We start from the raw sequence: 21,854 nt of genomic DNA, 5'->3' as shown, positions 1-21,854 counted from the left end.
TCAACCGAAAGGGCTTCCACTCGCTCAACGTGCAGCTAGTACGTGATCCCCATAAGCATTTTATGCATGTCTGTGCCCGTTTTCCAGGCAGCTGCCATGACTCCTTCATCCTGTGCCAGTCCCAGGGGCCTTTGCTGTTCACTGAACTGGCTCAGATCGAGGGATAACTTCTTGAAAACAAGGGCTACCCCTTGCAGACATGGATCCTGACGCTGGTGAGAAACCCCACCAGTGATACAGAGGAGAGGTACAGCAAGAGCCACCATTGAGCAGGCCATCAGTATGCTGCAAATGCGCTTCCGCTGCCTGGATAGGTCGGGTGGTGCCCTGCAGTATGCACCAGAAAGGGTAGCCCGTATAGTTGCTGTTTGTTGTGCTGTGCACAACCTTGCACTAAATAGGTGGGAGGCCTTGCAGGATGAGGAGAGACGTGAGCAGGACTCCTCCTCGGATGATGAGGGTGTAGAGGGCTTGCAGCAGGAAAGGCGCATGGGAGGATGGAGAGCATCCAGGCAGCACATTCAGGGCAATCAGCGAGCAAGGGATGCACAGCAATGCCTTATTGATCAACGGTTCTCCACGCCATGAAGTCCACCATGTGCTCTGCAAGCCACACAGCACCCTCATTCATCTGTTGTGCAAAGCTGCAACATCTTTGTCTCCACCATTACTGGCAGCAGCAGACTGAGTCATTGTCCATGTTACTGCATCCATGGAGAGGCACATGAGTAATGCTGGCATGGCAATGATGTTCTTCCATACATCGGCAGTCCTGAAAGGCCAATGATGTAATGGGACGAGACACGATCGGTACATGCTGGCACACGTCACTCACACAGTAAAAAGACAGACGTATTAGTGAAGAACGTTTAGTGAGTTAACTTTTTACATTGCAGTGTCACCCGTGCAGACCCATTTGTGTTGCAGTGTCTTTTTGAAACATTTGCGGGTGCTCCTTCGCGTTGCCACCTCTGCACTAACAGCCTGACTGGAGGAAGACTGCTGATCAGAATGCTCTTTGGCTTTGGATGACTTTCGAGATCGTCCTTTGTGTGTACGAGGCCTGGAGGGCCCCGGCTGGCTGGGGGAATCCTGCACCTGTAGGGTTCTCCTCAGACTTTGTGGCTGCTGGAGCTTGACTCACCTGTGGAGGAGTAAAGGGGCCAGTATCCACATTGGAATCACTTTGAGGAGGGGCCCCAGATATGGCGTGCATGCTCACTTCCTCCATCTCCAGGCTCGTATGAACCTCTCTGCTCTCCCGGAAAGGACCAGGGGTAGGGACAGTCTCCATGTCCCTGGGTTCCCCTATTGCCTTGCCACTGCTGTGTGGATCTCATGGCCGTGGTGAGGGTTTGCAGGTCAGCGTGACGCAATGGAATCTGGCTCTCCAAGAGGGCTGCCGTCCTCTCCATGAATTAAGCCATGCGCTCGAATGCCTGGGACATGGCAGCTGTAATGGCCATGATGGACTGCCTCATCGTCTAGTCAAGGCTGCGCGTGGCCTGTGGCATCTCCACCAGATGTTGCAATAACTGCTGCTGCAGCTCCAGCATGCCCTGTGCTGTCGACAACAGAGGTCATCATTAGCCTGAGGCTCAGCATGGGCCTGGCCACTCACAGCCCTCTGACTGTCAGGGGCCTCGGCTGTCTCAGCCTCAGTCAGCTGCTCAGGAGCTTGTGCAGTGCTAACAGCTTGTCACCCAGACTCGAATGCCACTCGTTTTCCCACCGAGGTGAGTGTATCTGCGCTGGTGGAAGGTACAGGAGTGTCACAGGACGCTGCGTCCACTGAGGATGTCTCTTCCTCAGAGGTGTGGGAGGAGTCCTGGGCCGGCAGGTTGGATTGAGAGCGTTGACCTGCAAGATACAGTGTGAAGAGCACACTGTCAGTCATTATGGTGCACATGTAATGATTATAATAGCATTGTCTCAAACAATAAGATTTTCACTGTAATCATTGTGTATATCAAATGGCTGTCTGTTCACCCAGAACCCCAAGCTCAAGGTCACCAACGGAACATTCCACATAGATTTCCATGAGTTCCATGGCTACCTCCTCTGTCTGTGTAAGTGGGCGTCCATTTGGCACTCCTCCACCACTCCTGTTTGTCTCACATGCATTGTGGGCCATATTTGCCTGGAGGAACAAGGAAGCAGATATTGAGCATTGCAAAGCAACAACACAACACATGTCACAAAAGGGGTGCTGGGCCCAAATGTGGGGAAGGCTCATTCTGCTCTACTGAGTGAGCCTGTCAGGTTGGTGCCATAGTCTGAGCAGCAGACAAGGGTGAGTTCTTTCATTCATGTATCCATTCATGTAATGTCATTCCTTCATGCCCGACCTCCCTGTCTTTGGCATGGCAGTGGCACACATGTGCCACTCTGGGGACACCCAGGTTCAGCAGAGCCATGCAACCAAGTGCCACTTACCTTTGCGGAGTGCAAGAGATCATTCACCCTCTTGCGGCACTGCACCCAGTACTGGCAAATAGCACCACACCTCCTCTGCCATCTCCACCCAGGCTTGCTTGGTCAGGCGGGAGGGCTCTTCTTAACATTGCTGGGGAAAAGGACCTCCCGCCTTGCTCGCACAGCCTGGAGGAGACTGAGCAGGGAGGCATCGCTGAACCATGGGGCCACCCTAGATCATGCCTCTGACATCTTCTGGAAGTTGCAGGGATGTTGTTGGCGAGACGTTACCTGTGCCGCCTTTATTTTGCAGCAGCAGCAGACAAAATGGTTTTATTTCAGATTTTCAATGAATGCAGGGCTGGCTGACGTTTATATATGGCACCAGAAACTGCTTTCCTGTCAGCTGACGCTGTTCACGGTGGTGTCAAGCCTCCCCCCTCCACGTCATTTTGGGGGGTGGGGGGGGGGTGAGGGGTAGCGGCACGACACGGCCATGTTAATGAGTCATCGTGCTTAATATTGTGGCGCCGATGTCAGTGCGGACGAGGGGAGGGCAGTGCATATGTGCCCCTTCACCGCTAAAAGCCTACTCCCGTAGAACCTTCCCTGAACCTAGGGACAGGAATAGGCCATTGAGCTCATTGGGCTTGTTCCATCATTCTATTAGATCAACTGTCTTTATCTACTTTTCCTCCATATCCCTTGACACCCATATGTAACAAAAATCTATCGATCTCAGTCTTTAGAATTTCAGTGGACCCAGCATTCACAGCCTTTTGGAGGGAACAGTTCTGGATTTCCCCCACCCTTAGTATGAAAAAGTGCTTTTTGGTTTCATTCCTAAAAGATTTGGCTCTAATTTTAACATCATGCCAGATGGACATTGGAGAGTTCAGTGGCAGAGACTTGCGATGTTCAGGTGCCCAGCACAACCGCTAGGATTTCACTCCTGCAGATTTTCTAGACCAGGAATTTCCCAATACAAACTCTTGGAACACAGATATAGAGTTTTGTCATTATAAATGTTGAGAAAAAAAAGTGATCGCGAAGTAAGCTGAAGGTGGACAGGAAATGCATGTCTTGTGGAAAAATGTTAATATGCGCATTAAAATCTTGGGAATTTTATCCTGTTGGTGGGGGGGTCTCGACATCCGACAAAAAGTGCACCGAGATCCCTGTGTCGCCTCTCTTCTGGAAGGATCGCTGAATCTAGTGCCAATCAGACACTTAAACAGATAGCGATGGTCCTTCCACAGAATCAAGGACCCCATTGCCAGCAGCCCTGCTTTTGGAGAGCTGCCGGCCAATCAGAGGCTGGAAGCTGCAGTGCCACCGCGGAGGCTGGCTGCTTCAGGAGGAGCAACTACTGGAGGCCGAGGAGCATTGCTGGAACCTGGCCTCAAGTAGGTCTTGCGGGATGGGGGTCACAGGGTGGGGGTTCAGCAGCAATGGCAGGGCGGTGGCTCTCAGCGGGGGCCCCCCTCTTCCCGATGCTGGGTTCCTTTTCAGGCACTAAGTGTCTTTAAACGAGGCCCCCTCCCACCCCCTAGAGCTGGAAAGCAGCCTACATGGTTTTCTGTGCCTTGTTTCCTGTGCGGCTGCGGTGGGAAGAGGCCCTTAATTGGGTGTTAATTGCCCAGTTAAGGGCCTCAATTGGCAGCGGGGCAGGAAGATCGTTCACAGGACTTCCCGCTCTGGACTAAATTTTGGCAGAGGCATGGGATGCTGGCGGGAACCACACCACCCCACCCTCCTCCTGCCACCATCCCACCAGATTTTATAAAAGCAAAATACTGCGGATGCTGGAAATCTGAAACAAAAACAAGAAATGCTGGAATCACTCAGCAGGTCTGGCAGCATCTGTGGAAAGAGAAGCAGAGTTAACGTTTCGGGTCAGTGACCCTTCTTCGGAAGTTCCGAAACGTTAACTCTGCTTCTCTTTCCACAGATGCTGCCAGACCTGCTGAGTGATTCCAGCATTTCTTGTTTTTGTGCCACCAGATTTTATGCTCTGTCCAGCCTACAAACCTGCTGCGGGAGAGATCATAAAATTTCCTCCCTTGTGTCTGGTGCTCATTTCTTGTCACAAATCTTACTTTCTTTTTCATGATTTTAATTACACCTTTAATGGCAACATTTATCGTGGAAAAGCTCCATGGGAAACACGTCAATTCTTTGGAAAAGTTATCACCAGTTTTACCTAGTAACTAAAATTTCTTGCATTCTCTAGAATTTATTTGGGCCTTCAGTCTCTGGTACTTTGTGTATCCACCCCTTCTTCACCAATCATTGGCTGGTTTGCAGTCTCCATAGCTTTATTGTTTGGAACTCTCTCCCTAAACTTCTCTCTCTATACCTCACTGTTCTCGTTGAAAAATCTTCTTGTAACTTATCTTTCTGAGCTGCATTCAGTCACCTAACCCGTCTCTCATGACTTGGCTTTTATTCCACTTATCATTTCTCCATAAAGAATTTTGACATCTTGTGTGTTTAAAAGTGCGTGCCTAAATGCAAGTTGTTGTTTTCAGCAGTGTCTATCAAACCATTCTTCTTCAAACACTTCTTCTCCAAGCCCACCTACATGGCAGTGATATCTCCTAATTCCATTCCTACCTGTCACACATTTCCGCAAATGGTTTATGCTCCGATATCCACATGGTCACATCTAGCAACCCATGGTTCCATCCTTTTCCCTCTCTTTATTTACCTACTACACCTTAATGTATATTCATTATTAATTTTATCTGGCGGCATAGGATCACCTTTCACCTGCATTCAACTCACTACCAGCTCTGTCGTGTCTATCTGACATTAAAATCTAGAGGAGCCAAAATTGCCATCAACTAATGTTGACAAATGTGACAGACGTGCTCTGCATTTTCAACATTTTCTATTTTTATTTCAAATTTCTGTCATTGACAGTTTCCTGAAAACCCCTGTGAAATTTAGGACCTCCTTTTTTAACTCTGCAACACCAATCATAGTCACTCAGATTGGAAACTAAATCCCAGATCAGACAATATATAATATTTTGGACTTCTCCCTCTCTTCACTGTACAGAATTTAAACAACCTAATTTACAAACAATAACTACGGGGCACTGAGCATATCACCTGGCTTGGAGTCAGTCACCTGACTACATGGTTCTCTAATGTAAACATTGCTGTAATAATATTTCAGTTGCATGGATTAGTTGGTCGGAGATAGGAGTATGCCTTCTGTAACACAAACAAGAAATGCTGGAAATACTCAGCAGGTCTGGCAGCATCTGTGGAGAGAGAAGCAGAGTTAACGTTTCAGGTCAGTGACCCTTCATTAGAAGGGTTCTGATGAAGGGCCACTGACCTAAAACATTAACTCTGCTTCTCTCTCCGCAGATGCTGCCAGACCTGCTGAGTATTTCCGGCATTTCTTGTTTGTGTTTCAGATTTCCAGCATCTGCAGTATTTTGCTTTATCTTAGTATGCCTTCTGTAGTTCACTGTATTAAGTTTGCACGTTGTCCTCTGTGAGGGACCCCTATGCATTTTGAAGGGGAATTATTTAAATAACACTGGGTTTAGTAGAATTATTGGGATATTGAGGCAAATAATGATTGTAATGTGAGATGAAGTTATGAGTTAATTATGTAGGCTTGCCTCACTTTTGTAATTTTTTTATTTCCATTTCCATTGTGTATTTTGTTGTACAGCTGTTAAAATCATTATTAATTCAAATATCATTGAAGTAATTTTGAATGGAATTGTCCTATGTAGAAGAGGATTTGTCATAATTTGATGATGAATACTCTGTCTTTTGGCTTGTGTTCCAGTTGCAGTAATTATCGGTGCTGAATAAGAGTGGGGAAGTGTATTTCCAGTGTTACGGAGTCAGGTTGCGAGTGGAGAGTTTTTTAAATGTGCATTTTTAAGTGATTTGAAACTGAAATCAGTTACATTCTATTTAACATAATCAAAATACTGCAGATGCTGGACATCAGAAATAAAAACAGAAAATGCTGGAAATACTCAGCAGGTCAGCCAGCATCCGGGGAGAGAGAAACAGTTAATGTTTCAGGTCGATGACCTTCCGTCAGAACTGGAAGAAGTAGGAGATTTATTAATTCTTAAGCATGTACTGATGCAGGGAAAGAAGTGTGGGGGTGGGGGGCGCAGTGTAGAGAAGGGGAGGAAAGAACAAAAGGGACAGTCTGTATGTAATAGGAAAACAGGAGTGATTAATTGACAAAAGTGGGGTAGTGATGGGGCAAGTAAAGAAACAAAAGATGGGCTTACGGGAGCTGTAAACGGCAACAGCAGAAAAGGGGAGTAGTGGTTATGATCTGATGTTATTGAAATCAGTGTTGAGTCCAGAAGGTTGAAACGTGCCTAATCAAAAGGTGAAGTGCTGTTCCTTGAGTTTCCATTAAATTTCATTGGAACCATGGAGGAGGCCGAGGACAGCGGTCAGAGTGGTATAGAATTAAAATGGCAATGACTGGTGTTCCTCTTCAGTGTTAATGGAAGAGCATTGGAAAAATGGCCCTGTTTTTTGAAATACATAGCTGCAGCATAGTTTGTGTAAGCAAAGCAGTAGCAAGATATGGTGGAGGAACAGGAGGAGGCAGATTGGGTGACAAGCAAGCAGCAAAGCAGACACAGCAGGAAACGGCATGGATTTGGAAGTCTATAATTCAGAAGTTCTTTCTTTGAAGCTTTCTTTTGTTTAACTGGATATCCTTTGTATTTTATTTAAGCCAAACATTTATTACTTCTGTTTATCTGGGAGAACTAAATTTCAAATGAAAAGAATGACTGCAAATTTTGAGGTGCTGTGTTGTCTTGATTGCAAATAATTATGTGTAGAATGAATTTAATGTGATGTGCTTTCCCGGTGTACTTGGTTTGGAAAGATATTCCTGTCACTTGACAAGCAGTAGGTACAAATAAGAAATCAGCAGTAACTCAAAAGCAGCAGTGAGCGTCTTCCTGAGAGATACGCTGCCAGAGTTGATCACTAGTATGTGTGAAATTTCCACTGTAGATAGTACAGTTGCTGTATGCTACCAAACAGTGCCACTGAATGGGGATTATGCACAATAGTTACTGGCTAATAGCAGTAGTAAACCCACTTTGCACAGTGTTCATCAAAAAAGCAAATAAGAGATTAGCGTGCAAAATTAAAGCACATGGGATTGGGGGTAAGGTACTGACATGGATAGAGAACTGGTTGGCAGACAGGAAACAAAGAGTAGGAATAAATGGGTCTTTTTCTGAATGGCAGGCAGTGACTAGTGGGATACCGCAGGGATCAGTGCTAGGACCCCAGCTATTCACAATATATATTAATGATATAGATGAGGGAATTAAATGTAATACATCCAAGTTTGCAGATGACACAAAGCTGGGTGGGAGTGTGGGCTGTGAGGAGGATGCAGAGAAGCGCCAGTGTGATTTGGACAGGTTGAGTGAGTGGGCAAATACTTGGCAGAGGCAGTATAATGTGGATAAATGTGAGGTTATTCACTTTGGTGGCAAAAATAGAAAGACAGATTATTATCTGAGTGGTGATAGATTTGGAAAGGAGGAGGTGCAGCGAGACCTGGGTGTCCTTGTGCACCAGTTGTTGAACGTAAGCATGCAGGTGCAGCAGGCAGTTAAGAAGGCACATGGTATGTTGGCCTTCATAGCGAGAGGATTCGAGTACAGGAGCAAGGATGTCTTGCTGCAGTTATACAAGGCCTTGGTGAGACTACATCTGGCGTATTGTGTACAGTTTTGGTCTCCTTATCTGAGAAAGGATGTTCTTGCTATGGAGGAGGTGCAGCGAAGGTTCATCAGACTGATTCCTGGGTTGGCAGGACTGAGTTATGAAGAGAGATTGGGTTGATTAGGCTTGTATTCGCCAGAGTTTCAAAGAATGAGAGGGGATCTCATAGAAACGTACAAAATTCTAACAGGACTGGACAGACTAGATGCAGGAAGGATGTTCCTGATGGCGGGGGAGTCCAGGACCAGGGTTCACAGTCTAAGGATAAGCCATTTAGGACTGAGATGAGGAGAGATTTCTTCACCCAGAGAGTGGTGAACCTTTGGAATTCTCTACCACGGAAAACAGTTGAGGCCAAATTATTAAATATATTCAAGAAAGAGTTAGATATAGTTCTTAGGGCTAATGGGATCAAGGGATACGAGGAGAAAGCGGGAACAGGTTACTGAGTTTGGATGATCAGCCATGATCGTATTGAATGGCGGAGCAGGCTCGAAGGGCCGAATGGCCTACTCCTGCTCCTATTTTTCTATGTTTCTGTAATTAGTGCACATAATCATGCTCCTGAAATATCTATTACAGGTAGAGTTAAATCCTATTCCTGGAAGGAAATAAATATTCTCTGATAGTTGAGACTGGGCCAATATTCTCTGGAGTTTATAAGAATGAGAGGCGATCTCATAGAAACATACAAAATTCTTAAAGGGATAGACAGGGTAGATGTTTCCCCGGCTGTGGGGTCTAGAACCAGGGGACACAATCTCAGAATAAAGGGCAAGCCATTTAGGATTGAGAAGAGGAGGAAGTTCTTCACTCAGAGGGTGGTGGAAGCTCAGTCACTGAGTAAGTTCAAGCCAGAGATCGATAAATTTCATGCTAATGACATCAAGGGATATGGGGATAGTGCGGGAATATGGTGTTGAGGTAGATGATCAGCCAAGATCTAGAATGGCAGAGCAGTCTCAAAGGGCTGAATGGCCTACTGCTGCTCCTATGTTCCTATGTTCATGCTCTCAGAAACAGGTTAGAGAGACCAGAACAGCTCCCCTCAGTGATCAATGAAATGATCAATGAAGCATTCTGTTGAAGTTTGGGAGCTCTATGCTGATGTAGTGGTCTTTTTTTCAAAAGGGTAATATGACGAGATACATTTTTGGTTAGGCATTGTATCATTGCCCATGCAATAGCACAGTGTGCCCTTTCTATTTATTGCCTGGAGATCAAAAGCCAGATGAGCACCACGTCTTGAGAAAGGCTGCAATTGAGGACTGTCCAGTATGTTAAAGTAAAACTCATGGGGCTGGTCACTTAGTTATCACAGGGAAATTGTGTAAAGTTAGTTCTTCAGTTGTTTCAGCTCAAAACAGGTACATTGGGTACTCGAGTTAAATTTAAACATCAAAGAAATCTTGTTTTTGAACAGTGCAGCTTTCTGAATGTTGGAGTCTGATGTGTTCGGTGAATTTTTATGTTTGGATAATCTTGTTCTATACTTTACAAAGTTAAGGAACCCACTTTTTTCAGAAATTTATTATTAATTTATGTTGATAGTTGGTCCTTTTTCTCATAATTTTTAACACCAGTATTACAAACAGAACTGCCTGTTATATTTGAAAAATAAAGGTTGCCCATGAGCTTCAAACTCCCAAAAAGAAGCGGAAATGAGACCAATCATCCTCCGCATCTGAAATGATTAATGCATGTTGCCTTTTTCAAAAGGCCTTTTTGTAGAATTCTTGGAAACTGCTGGCGATTCATGTTGAGGATTCAGCATTGTTTATCAAAAGGGGCTCTTTGGCTTCTGACTACTCTCACTGGTTGCCAATTTTTTTAAAGTGATGAGTAGTCATTTTAAATTGTAATTGTGGATTAAAGCTTCCTGGTTGCCATAAGAACTAGCACCACCATTAGCATGGCAACCACAATGCACAAATCATTCACTTCAGTTAAAAATGTTCTTCTGTTGTATTGATCCCTTTAGGGACCAAATACTAGTGAAATGTATATTACCAGGGACCTTCAAGATTTTCTGTCTAAAACTTTATAATACGTAAGGCTTTTCAGGAAAATGTTTTGAGAAGTAAAACCTTTCACCATACTTTTCAGTTCTTTTACGAGTCATGCTATTGGAATTACAATGATTTTGAAATGACCTCATTGTTTTCAATTCAAATATTCATTACCCATCCTTGTTCCCAAAATGAAATGACTTTTTTAAAATATAAAAAATGCTACATGAGTGTCTTAAATAAATGTTAACAGTTGATAATGATGACCTAATGAATGATGATGTGATTCAATTATTTGTTCCCAAGCAGGATACACAGTTACTGTAGAGGATGGGTTGTGGCTCTTTTTGGATTGAACACATGAGGCAGTTCTACAATCTATCCTGTGTCCGTACAGTCTGCAGTAATAATGACAATTAGTACAAAGTGAGACAGTCAAAAATAATTTGGTTACTTACAGGCCGGGCTTTTGGGTCACTGACAGTGTTTATTAAGGTAATAAGCAGATTTATTTTCATATCAAAATCTTGCTTTTAGTCTGAGAATCCCTTTATGTGAAGGGTAAGCAGTTCTTCATATTCCTCAATGAAACATTTAGGCTCATCAGTGCTGTGATATTTTATTAGTTTTCTTGGCTATTCAGCCCATCTTGTTTGTCCACTATTTTCCTGCATCTTTTGATGCTTTTCTTCTAGTGTTTATCTAATTCCTTCTCAAATGTCGTGATTGACTTGGCTTCACTATTTGATTGTAGTAATACATTGTAATAACCCATTGTGTGAAAATATTCTAGTCTCCCTCTTTATTCATCTAACCTTGAATTTATGATCCGTTATCAATTTACCAACAGTTGAAATAATCTTTCACTATTTACCCATTCAAACTCTTTCAAAATTTTGAACACTTGTATTACATTCCCCATTTACTCTGCTCCAGTGAATGCATACAGTCTTAGTTTTTGAAGTTTCTCAGTATAACCACATCCTTTCTTATCTCCTGGCATCCCAATAAATCTATTTTGCACCTTTTCTATGGTTTCAATGTTCTTTATGAAATGGGGTGCCCATAACTGCTCTCACTATTCCAACTGCGGCCCAAATGATACCTTGTGCAGATTCATCACTGCCTTTCCCCAACTTTCAATAGCTGAGTGCCCCAGCACCATTGACGCTGCAGACTAGATGCTTAAGTGGACCAGTCATATCAACACAGCGGCTGCAAGAGCAGGACAGGAGTTGAGTATTCTGCCTTGAATGACTCATTTCCGAATCAAGCTTCTCCACCATCTACAAGGTTGAAATCAGAGTATAGTGGGATACTCACCTGGATAGATGCAACAACATGGAAGACTGACAAAATCCAGGACAGAGGAATCGGTTTGATGTCTTTGCCACTGTGGCTGCAGTATGTATGATCCAAATAATGCAGTGCAGCAATTCACCAAGCTTGCTGTAACAGCACCTCCCAAGCCTGCAGTCTCTACCACCACCACAACAGCTTGCATTTATATAGCTTCTTTAATGTAATCAAACATTTCAAGGTGCTTCACAGGGCATTAGAAAACAAAATATGACACTGAGCACATAAGGAGATATTAGGGCAGATGATCAAAAACCTGGTCAAAGAGTTAGTTTTTAAGGAGTGTCTTAAAGGAGGAAAATGAATTAGAGAGGCAGAGGGAGAGATTGAGGGAGTGAATTCGAGAGCATAGGCCGCAAGGATTAAAACCGGGGATTCACAAGAGGCCGGAATAAGAGGAGTGCAGATATATTTGGAGGGTGGTAGAGCTGGAGGAGATTACAGAGATATGGAGGGGGCAGGCCATGGAGAGATTTGAAAACAAGGATGAGAATTTTAAATCAAGATGTTGCTTAAGTAGGAGCCAATGTAGGTCAGTGAGCACAAGGATAATGGTGAAGGAGATTTGGTATGAGTTATGGCATGTCTTTGTTACCTAGATTTGACAATTCCAACACATTCCTGGCTGGCCTCCCACATTCTACTCTCTGTAAACTTGAGATCATCCAAAACTCTGCTGCCAGTGTCCGTACTTAACCCAAGTCCTATTCACCCATCACCTTTGTGGTCGCTGACCTACATTGGCTCCCAAACATTGCTTCGATTTTACAATTTGCAGTCTTGTTTTCAGATCCCTCATTGCCTCACCCCTCCCTATCTCTGCAAATCCTCCAGCCCCACAACCCTCCAAGATATCCGTGCTCCTCTAATTCTGGTCACTTGAGCATCCCCAATTTTAATTGTTCCAGCATTGATGTGTGCCTTCAGCTGCCTAGGCCCTGAGCACCGGAATACTCTCCCTAAATCTCTATATCTCTTTACCTCGCTTCCCTCCTTTAAGACACGCCTTAAAATCTCCTGTTTGACCAAGCTTTTGGCCATCTGCTCAAAAAATCGCCATATCTGCTTGGTGTCAAATTTTGCTTTATAACGATCCTGTGAAGCGTTTTGGGATGTTTTATTATGTTAAAGATGCGACATAAATACAAGTTGTTTTTGCTCCAAAGAGCAGGTTAAGATTGGGACATGTTGGGAGTACAGCAGGATCAGAGACGGTAAGGGCCTCGCTTAGTATTAACTGCCCCCTTGTCTGGTTTCCACTGGGGGCAGGGGGGAGCGGGGGTGATGAGGGGGAGTTAAAATTGGGGCCACTGTTCTTTAAAGCTGGGAGCACAAATTCATAAAGCTATAATATAAAATAAGCACAAGATATGGGATCCTCGGTTTGATAAATGGAGACATGGGGGGAGTTTTATGCTAGCGGTGGGGTCTCAACGTCGGGAGAAACCGATGGAAGGCCTGCGGAGTCTATTGCCAATCAGACACTGAACTGGATAGCAGCGGGCCTTCCATAGGATTTAGGACCCCATTGCCGGAAGCCCCGGCCTTGCAGAGCTGCCGACCAATCAGAGGCTGGCAGCTGCAGTGCCACCACAAGGTGGTGGCTGCTGCTGTTGTTGCAGCGATCAGACACCGAGGAGCTGCGCTGGAAGCAGGTTTAAGGTAGGTCAGGGCGGGAGGTGTCTCATGGGGTGGGGGGGGGGGGTGGTCACGGGAATGGGTGTCGGTAGCAAGGACGGGGGGGGGGTGGTGGCCCTCCGCGGCCACCCCCCGCTTCCCGATGCCGGGTCCCTCGATCAGGCTTGAAGTACCTTTGAATGAGGGATCACCCCCCTGCCCCCTGAGCCAGGAATCAGCTTGCACGGTTTTTCTCAGTTTACGTAGCTTACTTTAAGAAGGATATCAAGGCTATGGAGAGGGTGAAGAAAAAATTCATAAGATTACACCAGAGATGAGAGGCTTCAGTTGTAAGGAAGTGTTATCAAAATGGGGCCTCCTTTCATTAGAAAGAGTCTGACAAACCTAACAGGATTTTTTGAGGAAGTGACACACATCATAGATTGGGAAAAATTTTGGAGTAGTGCAGATGGACTTCAGGAAACTCTTTGACAATGTTACGACCAGATGAGAAATGTGTCTACGGGTCTTTTGTTGTCTGTGCCTGATCTTAGGTTGAATTTTAAACACATTGTGTTTTGAGCTCCCCTTTTTGTGAATCCTTGTTCACAACTTTCCAATTATAAGATAAAGAAACCAATTCACACAGGCTTTCTGAGGTTTAAAGAAGAAAGATGAAATTTTATTAAACCTTAAACTTAAACTCTACTACGGTTCACGCCTACGGATATATGATGCCCCAGGCTAGCATGCACACGCGATATACACATGCAGATAGGGACAGAAAAGAGAAGAAAAGATCAGGTGGAACAGTTTGAGGCAATACCTTGTTGAGGTGCTTCGAGCTCACTTGCTTGTCGGTAGTCTTGCCGTTCATCGGGGCCCAGTATTCTTAAACCTTGTTCACGTAGGAGACTTTTCTCTTTGGTTCACGTGTCTTCACAACATTCAGTTCCCTGAGAAAGAGATGGAGCAGGCAGACAGGAGAGAGTTCTCCTTCAGTTCCAGGCACACACAGCATTCTGAGTTCAAATCCTTTGTTGTAAGTTAAACTCAAAATAAAACTCCAGCCTGCTAGTCATGTGACTAAAACTGGTTTGACCACTTCTTTTGTGTATTTGGGAAGCAACGACTGGGTCCCTTTTGTTCCAACACTGCTAGTTACTATACAGAAATGTCTTTCCAGTCAGGGGCTTGCAATTTTAAGTTTTAATGTTCATGTGGCGAAATAATGTGTGCCTCAGACTTGGCAGGTGGGGGGTTTGCCTGACAACAAGAACTAAGTAGATGGGTATTCCAGTGTCTATTAGCCATCTTGTCTTATGGGTGTAGCTGTCTGTTTTAAAACCCCCTGTTCCTTTTTCCCTTCTCCTGAGGACTTCTATTGTCACTGCTCCTCTCCCAAGAGCAGAACTTAAGTGGATAGAACCAGGCTTTAACAATCCCGTAGTATTCTGTTCTCCCAATATTGGAACTAAGGTTATTTAACTTCTTAATTACCTATTTACAGCAATGATACATCTTAATGACTCCCGCCTTTTGGTATTGACTTAAGAAAAGCCAATGTTGACAAAACGAATATTCTAGCTTGTGAGTTGCCAACTTTACCTTTTGAAGATGTTTCTGGTGTATATCCTGAAATTAAACTTCAAGGACTTGCCCAGGAGGCATCTAAGTATAATGTCTCCACAGCAGATTCACTCAGAGAATCACCATATATGTTCTCTATATAAATGCATCAGGTGGCAGGACCGTATCTCCAACACAGAAGTCCTCGAGGCGGCCAACACCCCCAGCTTATACACACTACTGAGTCAGCGGCGCTTGAGATGGCTTGGCCATGTGAGCTGCATGGAAGATGGCAGGATCCCCAAAGACATATTGTACAGCAAGCTCGCCACTGGTATCAGACACACCGGCCGTCCATGTCTCCGCTTTAAAGACATCCGCAAACGCGACATGAAGTCCTGTGACATTGATCACAAGTCGTGGGAGTCAGTTGCCAGCGTTCGCCAGAGGTGGCGGGCAGCCATAAAGGCGGGGTAAAGTGGCGAGTCGAAGAGACTTAGCAGTTGGCAGGAAAAAAGACAGAAGCGCAAGGGGAGAGCCAACTGTGTAACAGCCCCGACAAACAAATTTTTCTGCAGCACCTGTGGAAGAGTCTGTCACTCTAGAATTGGCCTTTATAGCCACTCCAGGCGCTGCTCCACACACCACTGACCACCTCCAGGCGCTTACCCATTGTCTCTCGAGATAAGGAGGCCAAAGATATAAATGCAATCACATTTGTGCAATTCTTTGTTTGACGTAATGCACAGTGATGCCACAGATAGCCACAGCACATTACGCTGTTTTTGGTAATGGAGATTGTGGGTTTCAAAACTAATGCTTTAATCCTATTTCCATGCAGAGTGATTCTGTGGGCACGACACTGAACTATAGTTCCTTCTCATTTGCAATTGCTTTGTTTATTTCTGTTGTGGTTCCGGTTATTTTACTTTGTGGCATTGTTGAAATTTGCATGTGCTGAAGTTATTTCTTGGTAGGTACCATGGTGATGTTGATGTTCTAACTCCTGGTGTCAGAGAATGCAAGTCAAGGCACTCTTTTATTTATTCATTCATGGGATGTGGGCATTGTTGGCTAGGCCAGCATTTATTGCCCATCCCTAATTGCTGTTGAGAAGGTGGTGGTGAGCTGCCTTCTTGAACCACTGCAGTCCTTGGGGTGTAGGTACACCCACATGCTGTTAGGGAACAGAATTCCAGGATTTTGACCCAGCGACAGTGAAGGAACAACGATATAATTAAGAGTCAGGATGGTGTGTGGCTTGGAGGGGAACTTGCAGGTGGTGGTGTTTCCATGCATCTGCTGCCCTTGTCCTTCTAGGTAGTAGAGGTCACGGGTTTGGAAGGTGCCATCGAAGGAGCTTTGAAAGGAGCCTTTTTGCAGTGCATCTTGTAGATGGTACACACTGCTGCCTATGTGCATCGGTGGTGGAGGGGGTGAATGTTTGTAGATGGGGTGCCAATCAAGCGAGCTGCTTTGTCCTGGATAGTGTTGAGCTTCTTGAGTGTTGTTGGAGCTGCACCCATCCAGGCAAGTGGAGAGTATTCCATCACACTCCTGACTTGTACAGTGGGGAGACAGGAGGTGGGTTACTCCCCGCAGAATTCCTAGCCTCTGACCTACTCTTGTAGGCACAGTATTTATGTGGCTGATCCAATTCTGTTTCTGGTTAATGGTAATCTCCAGGATGTTGATGGTGGGGGATTCAGCAATGGTAAGGCCATTGAATGTCAAGGGGAAATGTTCATTGCCTGGCACTTGTGTGGCGCGAATGTTACTTGCCACTTTTCAGCCCAAGCCTGGATGTTGTCCTGGTCTTGCTGCAACTGGACATGGGCTGCTTCAGTATCTGAGGAGTCGTGCATGGTGCTAAACATTGTGCAATCATCAGCGAACGTCCCCACTTCTGACCTTATGTTGGAGGGAAGGTCATTGATGAAGCAGCTGAAGATGGTTGAGACTAGGACAGCACCTTGAGGAACTCCTGCAGTGATTTCCTGGGACTGAGATGATTGATCTCCAAGAACCACAACCATCTTCCTTTGTGTTAGGTATGACTCTAACCAGCGGAGAATTTTCCCCCTGATTCCCATTGACTCCAGTTTTGCTAGGGCTCCTTGATGCCATACTTGGTCAAATGCTGCCTTGATGTCAAAGGCAGTCACTGTCACCTCACCTCTTGAGTTCTGCTCTTTTGTCTATGTTTGGACCAATGCTGTAATGAGTTCAGGAGCTGAGTGGCTCTGGCGGCGGAACCCAAACTGAGCGTCACTGAGCAGGTTATTGCTAAGCAAGTGCTGCGTGATGGCACTGTTGACAACACCTTTCATCACTTTGCAGATGATCGAGAGCAGACAGATAGGGCAGTAATTGGCTGGGTTGGACTTATCCCGCTTTTTGTGTACAGGACATACCTGGACAATATTCCACATTGCCAGGTAGATGCCAGTGTTGTAGCTGAACTGGAGCAGCTTGGCCAGGAGCGTGGTTAGTTCTGGAGCACAACTTGCTCACAACATGTGTTCCCAATCTATCCAAAGTGGGCAAGAACCAAGGAGAGATTTATCAGAAGACTGAAACAAAAATAAATTCAGTGTTAATCCATATTGACCTTTGGTCATGTTGAGTTGGGCATAGGTGGTTGTAGAATAGTTACCCTTGTCTACTGCTTCAGCTAATATCCACATGCAAAGGCTTTAAAACAAAACAATATGTATGTGAACTCACATCAGCTGAATGAATGACTTGATGTTAGAAGAACAAAATTCTAGAACTTCTTCAAACATGTAAAAGGAGATTTAAAAAAACAGCTATTCCTTTGAGTGCCTTGTCCTCTATGAATTTTCAGTAATTTACTATGTCAGAATGAATAAAAAATTTGCATTAATTTTGCAACCTACACAACCTCAGGGCATCCCAAAGTAGTTGTTTTTAATGTGGAGAAATGGGGTAGCCAATTTGCACACCATAAAATGGGACAACTAGCAGTGAGATAGATTATCAGATAATCTCGTCTATTGCTGTTGGCTCAGGGACACATGCCATGACACAGGGAGGACTCCCCTGCTGTTCTTTAACAGCACTATGGGATCTTTTAAATCCAACTGAGAGGGTAAACGGGGCCACCAACAGTGAAGTCAGTACTACACTCAATGTCAGCCTAGATGATGTGCTGCAGTCCTGGAGTATTAATGGATTGCATGGGTTGATGTGGGGTGAACAGTTAACAGAAAATACTGGAGACACTCAGTAGGCCAGGCAGCATCTGTTCAGAACACAGATCAGTCAACATTTTGGTTATGGGAGCATTACTCAGAACTGAAAGATATTCCCAATGGACAGCACTTCAAAAGGAACAGAATAAGGGAAAGGGAGATGGCATGAAAAATCAAACACAATGACCATCCAAGAGGATTAGAAGTAAAAGTATTGTATCGGGCTTTGGTGAGGCCTCACCTGGAGTACTGTGCACAGTTTTGGGCTTCATATCTAAGGAAGAATATATTTGCATTGGAGGTAGTACAGAAAAGGTTCACTAGCTTGGTTCCCGGGATGTGAAGTTTGTCCTATGGTGAGAGACTGAATAAATTGGACCTATGTTCTGGAATTTGGAAGAATGAGAGATGATTTCATTGAAACATTCAAAATTCTGAAGGGGCTTGACAGGGTAGACACTGAAAGGTTGTTTCCCCTGGCTGGGGAATCTAGAACCGGAGCACAGCATCAGAATAAGGGGTCGATCTTTTAGGACTGATGAGAAATCTTTTCTCAGAGTTGTGAATCTTTGGAACTGTCTACCCCAGAGGGTTGTGGATGCTCCATTTATGATCTCTGAGAATCAAGGGATATGGGGAGTGGGTGGGACAGTGGAGTTGAAGCTGAAGATCAGCCATGATCGTGTTGAATGTTGCAGCAGGCTTGAGGGGCTGTATGGTCTGCTCCTACCCCTATTTCTTATGTTCTTATGACCTGTAGCGTGTTTAGGTGGAGAACAGATTAAAAGCAGAAGTGATATGCATAGAAGGCTGAAGAGGCATAATGAGAGAAACCAAAGAAATAAGATACACAGGGCAGATTGTAAGAAGAGTTAAAGGGGGATAGGTAAGTGGATTGGGAAGCACGAGAATCTGGGAAAGCAAAACAGGCACCAGTGGCTCATGTGTCTGGTCGAAGGAAAAAACAGACTGACACCAAGAGTGCCTATCTCCTTGGCAAAATATTGTTCCAAAGGATTCGCACCCCAACCAGTAATCTACTCCCTGCCTTTATCCCAGAAATGCCTGCACACCCATCCTATGTTGCCAGCACCCACTGTTCCAATGAAGCTCAAAGCAGGTCAAGGAGCCACACCTTTTTCTACTGGGCATTTCAGTCCACTGGCTTTAATATTGACTTTAACAAGTTCAGACATGAAATATAGCTTCCATTTTCTCTCAGGCAATAGATGGGTATATAACATTGGTGTGCTGATGTGTTCTCTCATCATAGGCTGTCATGACTGGAAAGCCTCCAGTATTTTGTGTTTTTTGTTAGATTTCTGGTATGTGCAGCATCTCGCTTTTTATTCAGGATGAACAATTACCCTATTTTAGCAATCTGCCATTTGGTGGTCCTGTGCTACAATAGCTCTTTGAATTGATAGAATATTAAACTCAAATTAGTTAATACAGAACATAGTGAAACCATGTAAAAATGAAGTACATATTCTTTTTATTTTCGTGTTTAATAAACTTACTGATATCTATTGATTCTGATTGCTACTCTGTCTTATTTCAGCCATTACCCAAAACAGCAATTCACCATCGTTGCTGATACACCAGAAAACCTCCGCCTGAAGCAACAAAGTGAACTGCAGAGTCAGGTAATCTTGTCAATATAAACTATTGTCTGATATTGTATGGCAATTCCTAGTGGTTCAATGGCTTAAAAGCATCTAAAAAGTTATGTTTCTCCCATTTATGCTCAAAGGTGAGTAGTACGTGTAGACTGCTTTTCATTTTTAAAATTAAATTATGTCCTTATTAAACTGAAGGATGTTACCACTTTTTTGTCACTGTTTCAGCATAAAACAGTTCTCGGTTTGATCTAATATAAATCAGATAAGGAGCAAAACTGCCTGCACAGTGATTCAACCCAGTCTCAAAAGAGCATGATTTACTGTACAAAAGTTAATTTTTATGTTTCCCACATCTGCCATTCTTGTGGTCATGGAGTGAGATTATCAGTTTGTTTTAAATTACAGAAAGTGGTGTAGGCCTGTGCCTACCAGGGTCTTGACTGAGCCTAACTGAACTGTTAAGACCGTTGCAACCAGCAGAGAAAAGATTTTTATTGTGCTAGAATGGGTGGAGTTCACACCCAGATTTTTCATAACTGAAAGAGTGTGTGTTAAAGGGCTGTGCCATCCTATTTCCCCCTCCCCTTTCCTGTCCAGATTTACGAGTCTTTATCCCTTTTATGTTAGGTTAGATCAGTTTCTTGCCTGTTATTTTTTTTTTCTTGATTATTTAATCCATCCATTACATTCTAGTCTCTCCCCACCATTGTGCAAATGATTTTCAACGACTGACTTGCAGTTCGGATGAATATGTACTTCCTGACCTCTCTAATAATGACATGCACTGCTTCCAAGGGGATAGATCTAAATGACATAGGTTGACCACTCAACATTGTCCATTAAAAAAAAACATTTTTGTAACAACACTTACATTAGTGGCAATATATAAATATAATAAAAAGCCCTTAGGTGCTTCACAGGAGCATTATAAAATTAAAAAATGACACTGAGTCACATGAGGAGTTATTTGTTCAGATGACCAAAAGCTTGGTCAAAGAGGTAGGTTTTAAGAAGCGCCTTAAAGGAGGAAATCAAGGTGGAGAGGCAAAGGGAAGGTAGTCCAGAACTTGGGGCCTAGGCAACTGAAGGCTCAATCATCGATGGTGGAGCGATTAAAATCGGGGATGCTCAAGAGGCCAGAATTAGAGGAGCGCAGCTATCTTGGAGGGTTGTGGGGCAGGAGATGATTACAGAGATAGGGAGGGGTGAGGCCATGGAGTGATTGAAAAGAAGGATGAGAATTTTCAAATCAAGCCATTGTATGTCAGTGAGCACAGGGGTGATAGGTGAACGGGGCTTGGTGCAAGTTAAGATATAGGCAGCAGAGTTTTGGATGACCTCATGATTACAGAGGGTAGAATATGGGAGACCAGCCAGGAGTGCATTGGAATAGTCAAGACTAGAGGTAGTGAAGGTACGAATGACAGGTAAATAAAGGTAAAATGCAGATTGTTTACTGAAAATCTTAAAGAACTTTGGGTGATATTTTCAGTGATGAGTAAGCAGGATCTCCTGTAGATGCCACAACGCATACAGTGTTGTAAGTTTGGCCAAGTTGATTCTCAGAGAGGAAGCACAATGTATATATTTTTATTCATTCATGGGATGTGGGCATCGCTGGTAAAGCCAGCATTTATTGCCCATCGCTAATTGCCCTTGAGAAGATGTTGAGCCTCCTTCTTGAACTGCTGCAGTCCATGTGGTGAAATTACTCCCACAGTGCTATATGGTAAGCAGCTCCAGGATTTTGACCCAGCGTCAATGAAGGAGAGGCAATATAGCTCCAAGTCAGGATGGTATGTGACTTGGAGGAGAACTTGGAGGTGGTGGTGTTCTCATGCACCTTCTGCTTTGTCCTTCTAGGTGGTAGAGGTCACGGGTTTGGTGGGTGTTGTGGAAGAAATCTTGGCTAGTTGCTGCTGTGCATCTTGTAGATGGTACACACTGCAACCATGTTGCGCTGGTTGTGGAAGGAGGGAAGGCTTAAGATGGTGGATGGGGTGCCGATCAAGTGGGCTGCTTTGTCCTGGATGATGTTGAACATCTTCACTGCTTCTGGAGTGGCACTGAATTGTGCTTTGTAGATGGTGGAAAGACTTGCGATGACTTGCAGAGTCAGGCGATGAGTCATTTGCTGCAAAATATCAGCTATTGACCTGCTCTTGCAGTCAGGGTACTTATGTGGTTGGTCCAGTTAAGTTTCTGATCAATGGTGACACCCAGGATGTTGATGGTGGGGACTCAGCGATGGTAATGCTATTGAATGTCAACAGGAGGAGGTTGGACTCCCTTGTTGGA

General features: G+C 44.4%; 1 protein-coding gene across 4 annotated transcripts in view; it reads left to right on the top strand.

Moving 5' to 3' along the window:
* Positions 1-21,854, top strand: part of nebl (nebulette) — a 433,041-nt gene that overhangs the window by 150,758 nt on the left and 260,429 nt on the right. For all 4 annotated transcript variants that reach the window (XM_068013576.1, XM_068013582.1, XM_068013591.1 and 1 more), the window contains exon 3: positions 19,496-19,580. In XM_068013576.1, the coding sequence (XP_067869677.1) occupies positions 19,496-19,580 (85 nt within the window). The remainder of the gene's footprint in view (positions 1-19,495; positions 19,581-21,854) is intronic.

The sequence above is a fragment of the Heterodontus francisci genome, chromosome 2 (genome assembly GCF_036365525.1).
Source record: "Heterodontus francisci isolate sHetFra1 chromosome 2, sHetFra1.hap1, whole genome shotgun sequence".
Classification (NCBI taxonomy): Eukaryota; Metazoa; Chordata; class Chondrichthyes; order Heterodontiformes; family Heterodontidae; genus Heterodontus; species Heterodontus francisci.
The sequence above is the reverse complement of the archived record's forward strand: the minus strand, read 5'-3'. Positions and strand labels throughout refer to the sequence as shown.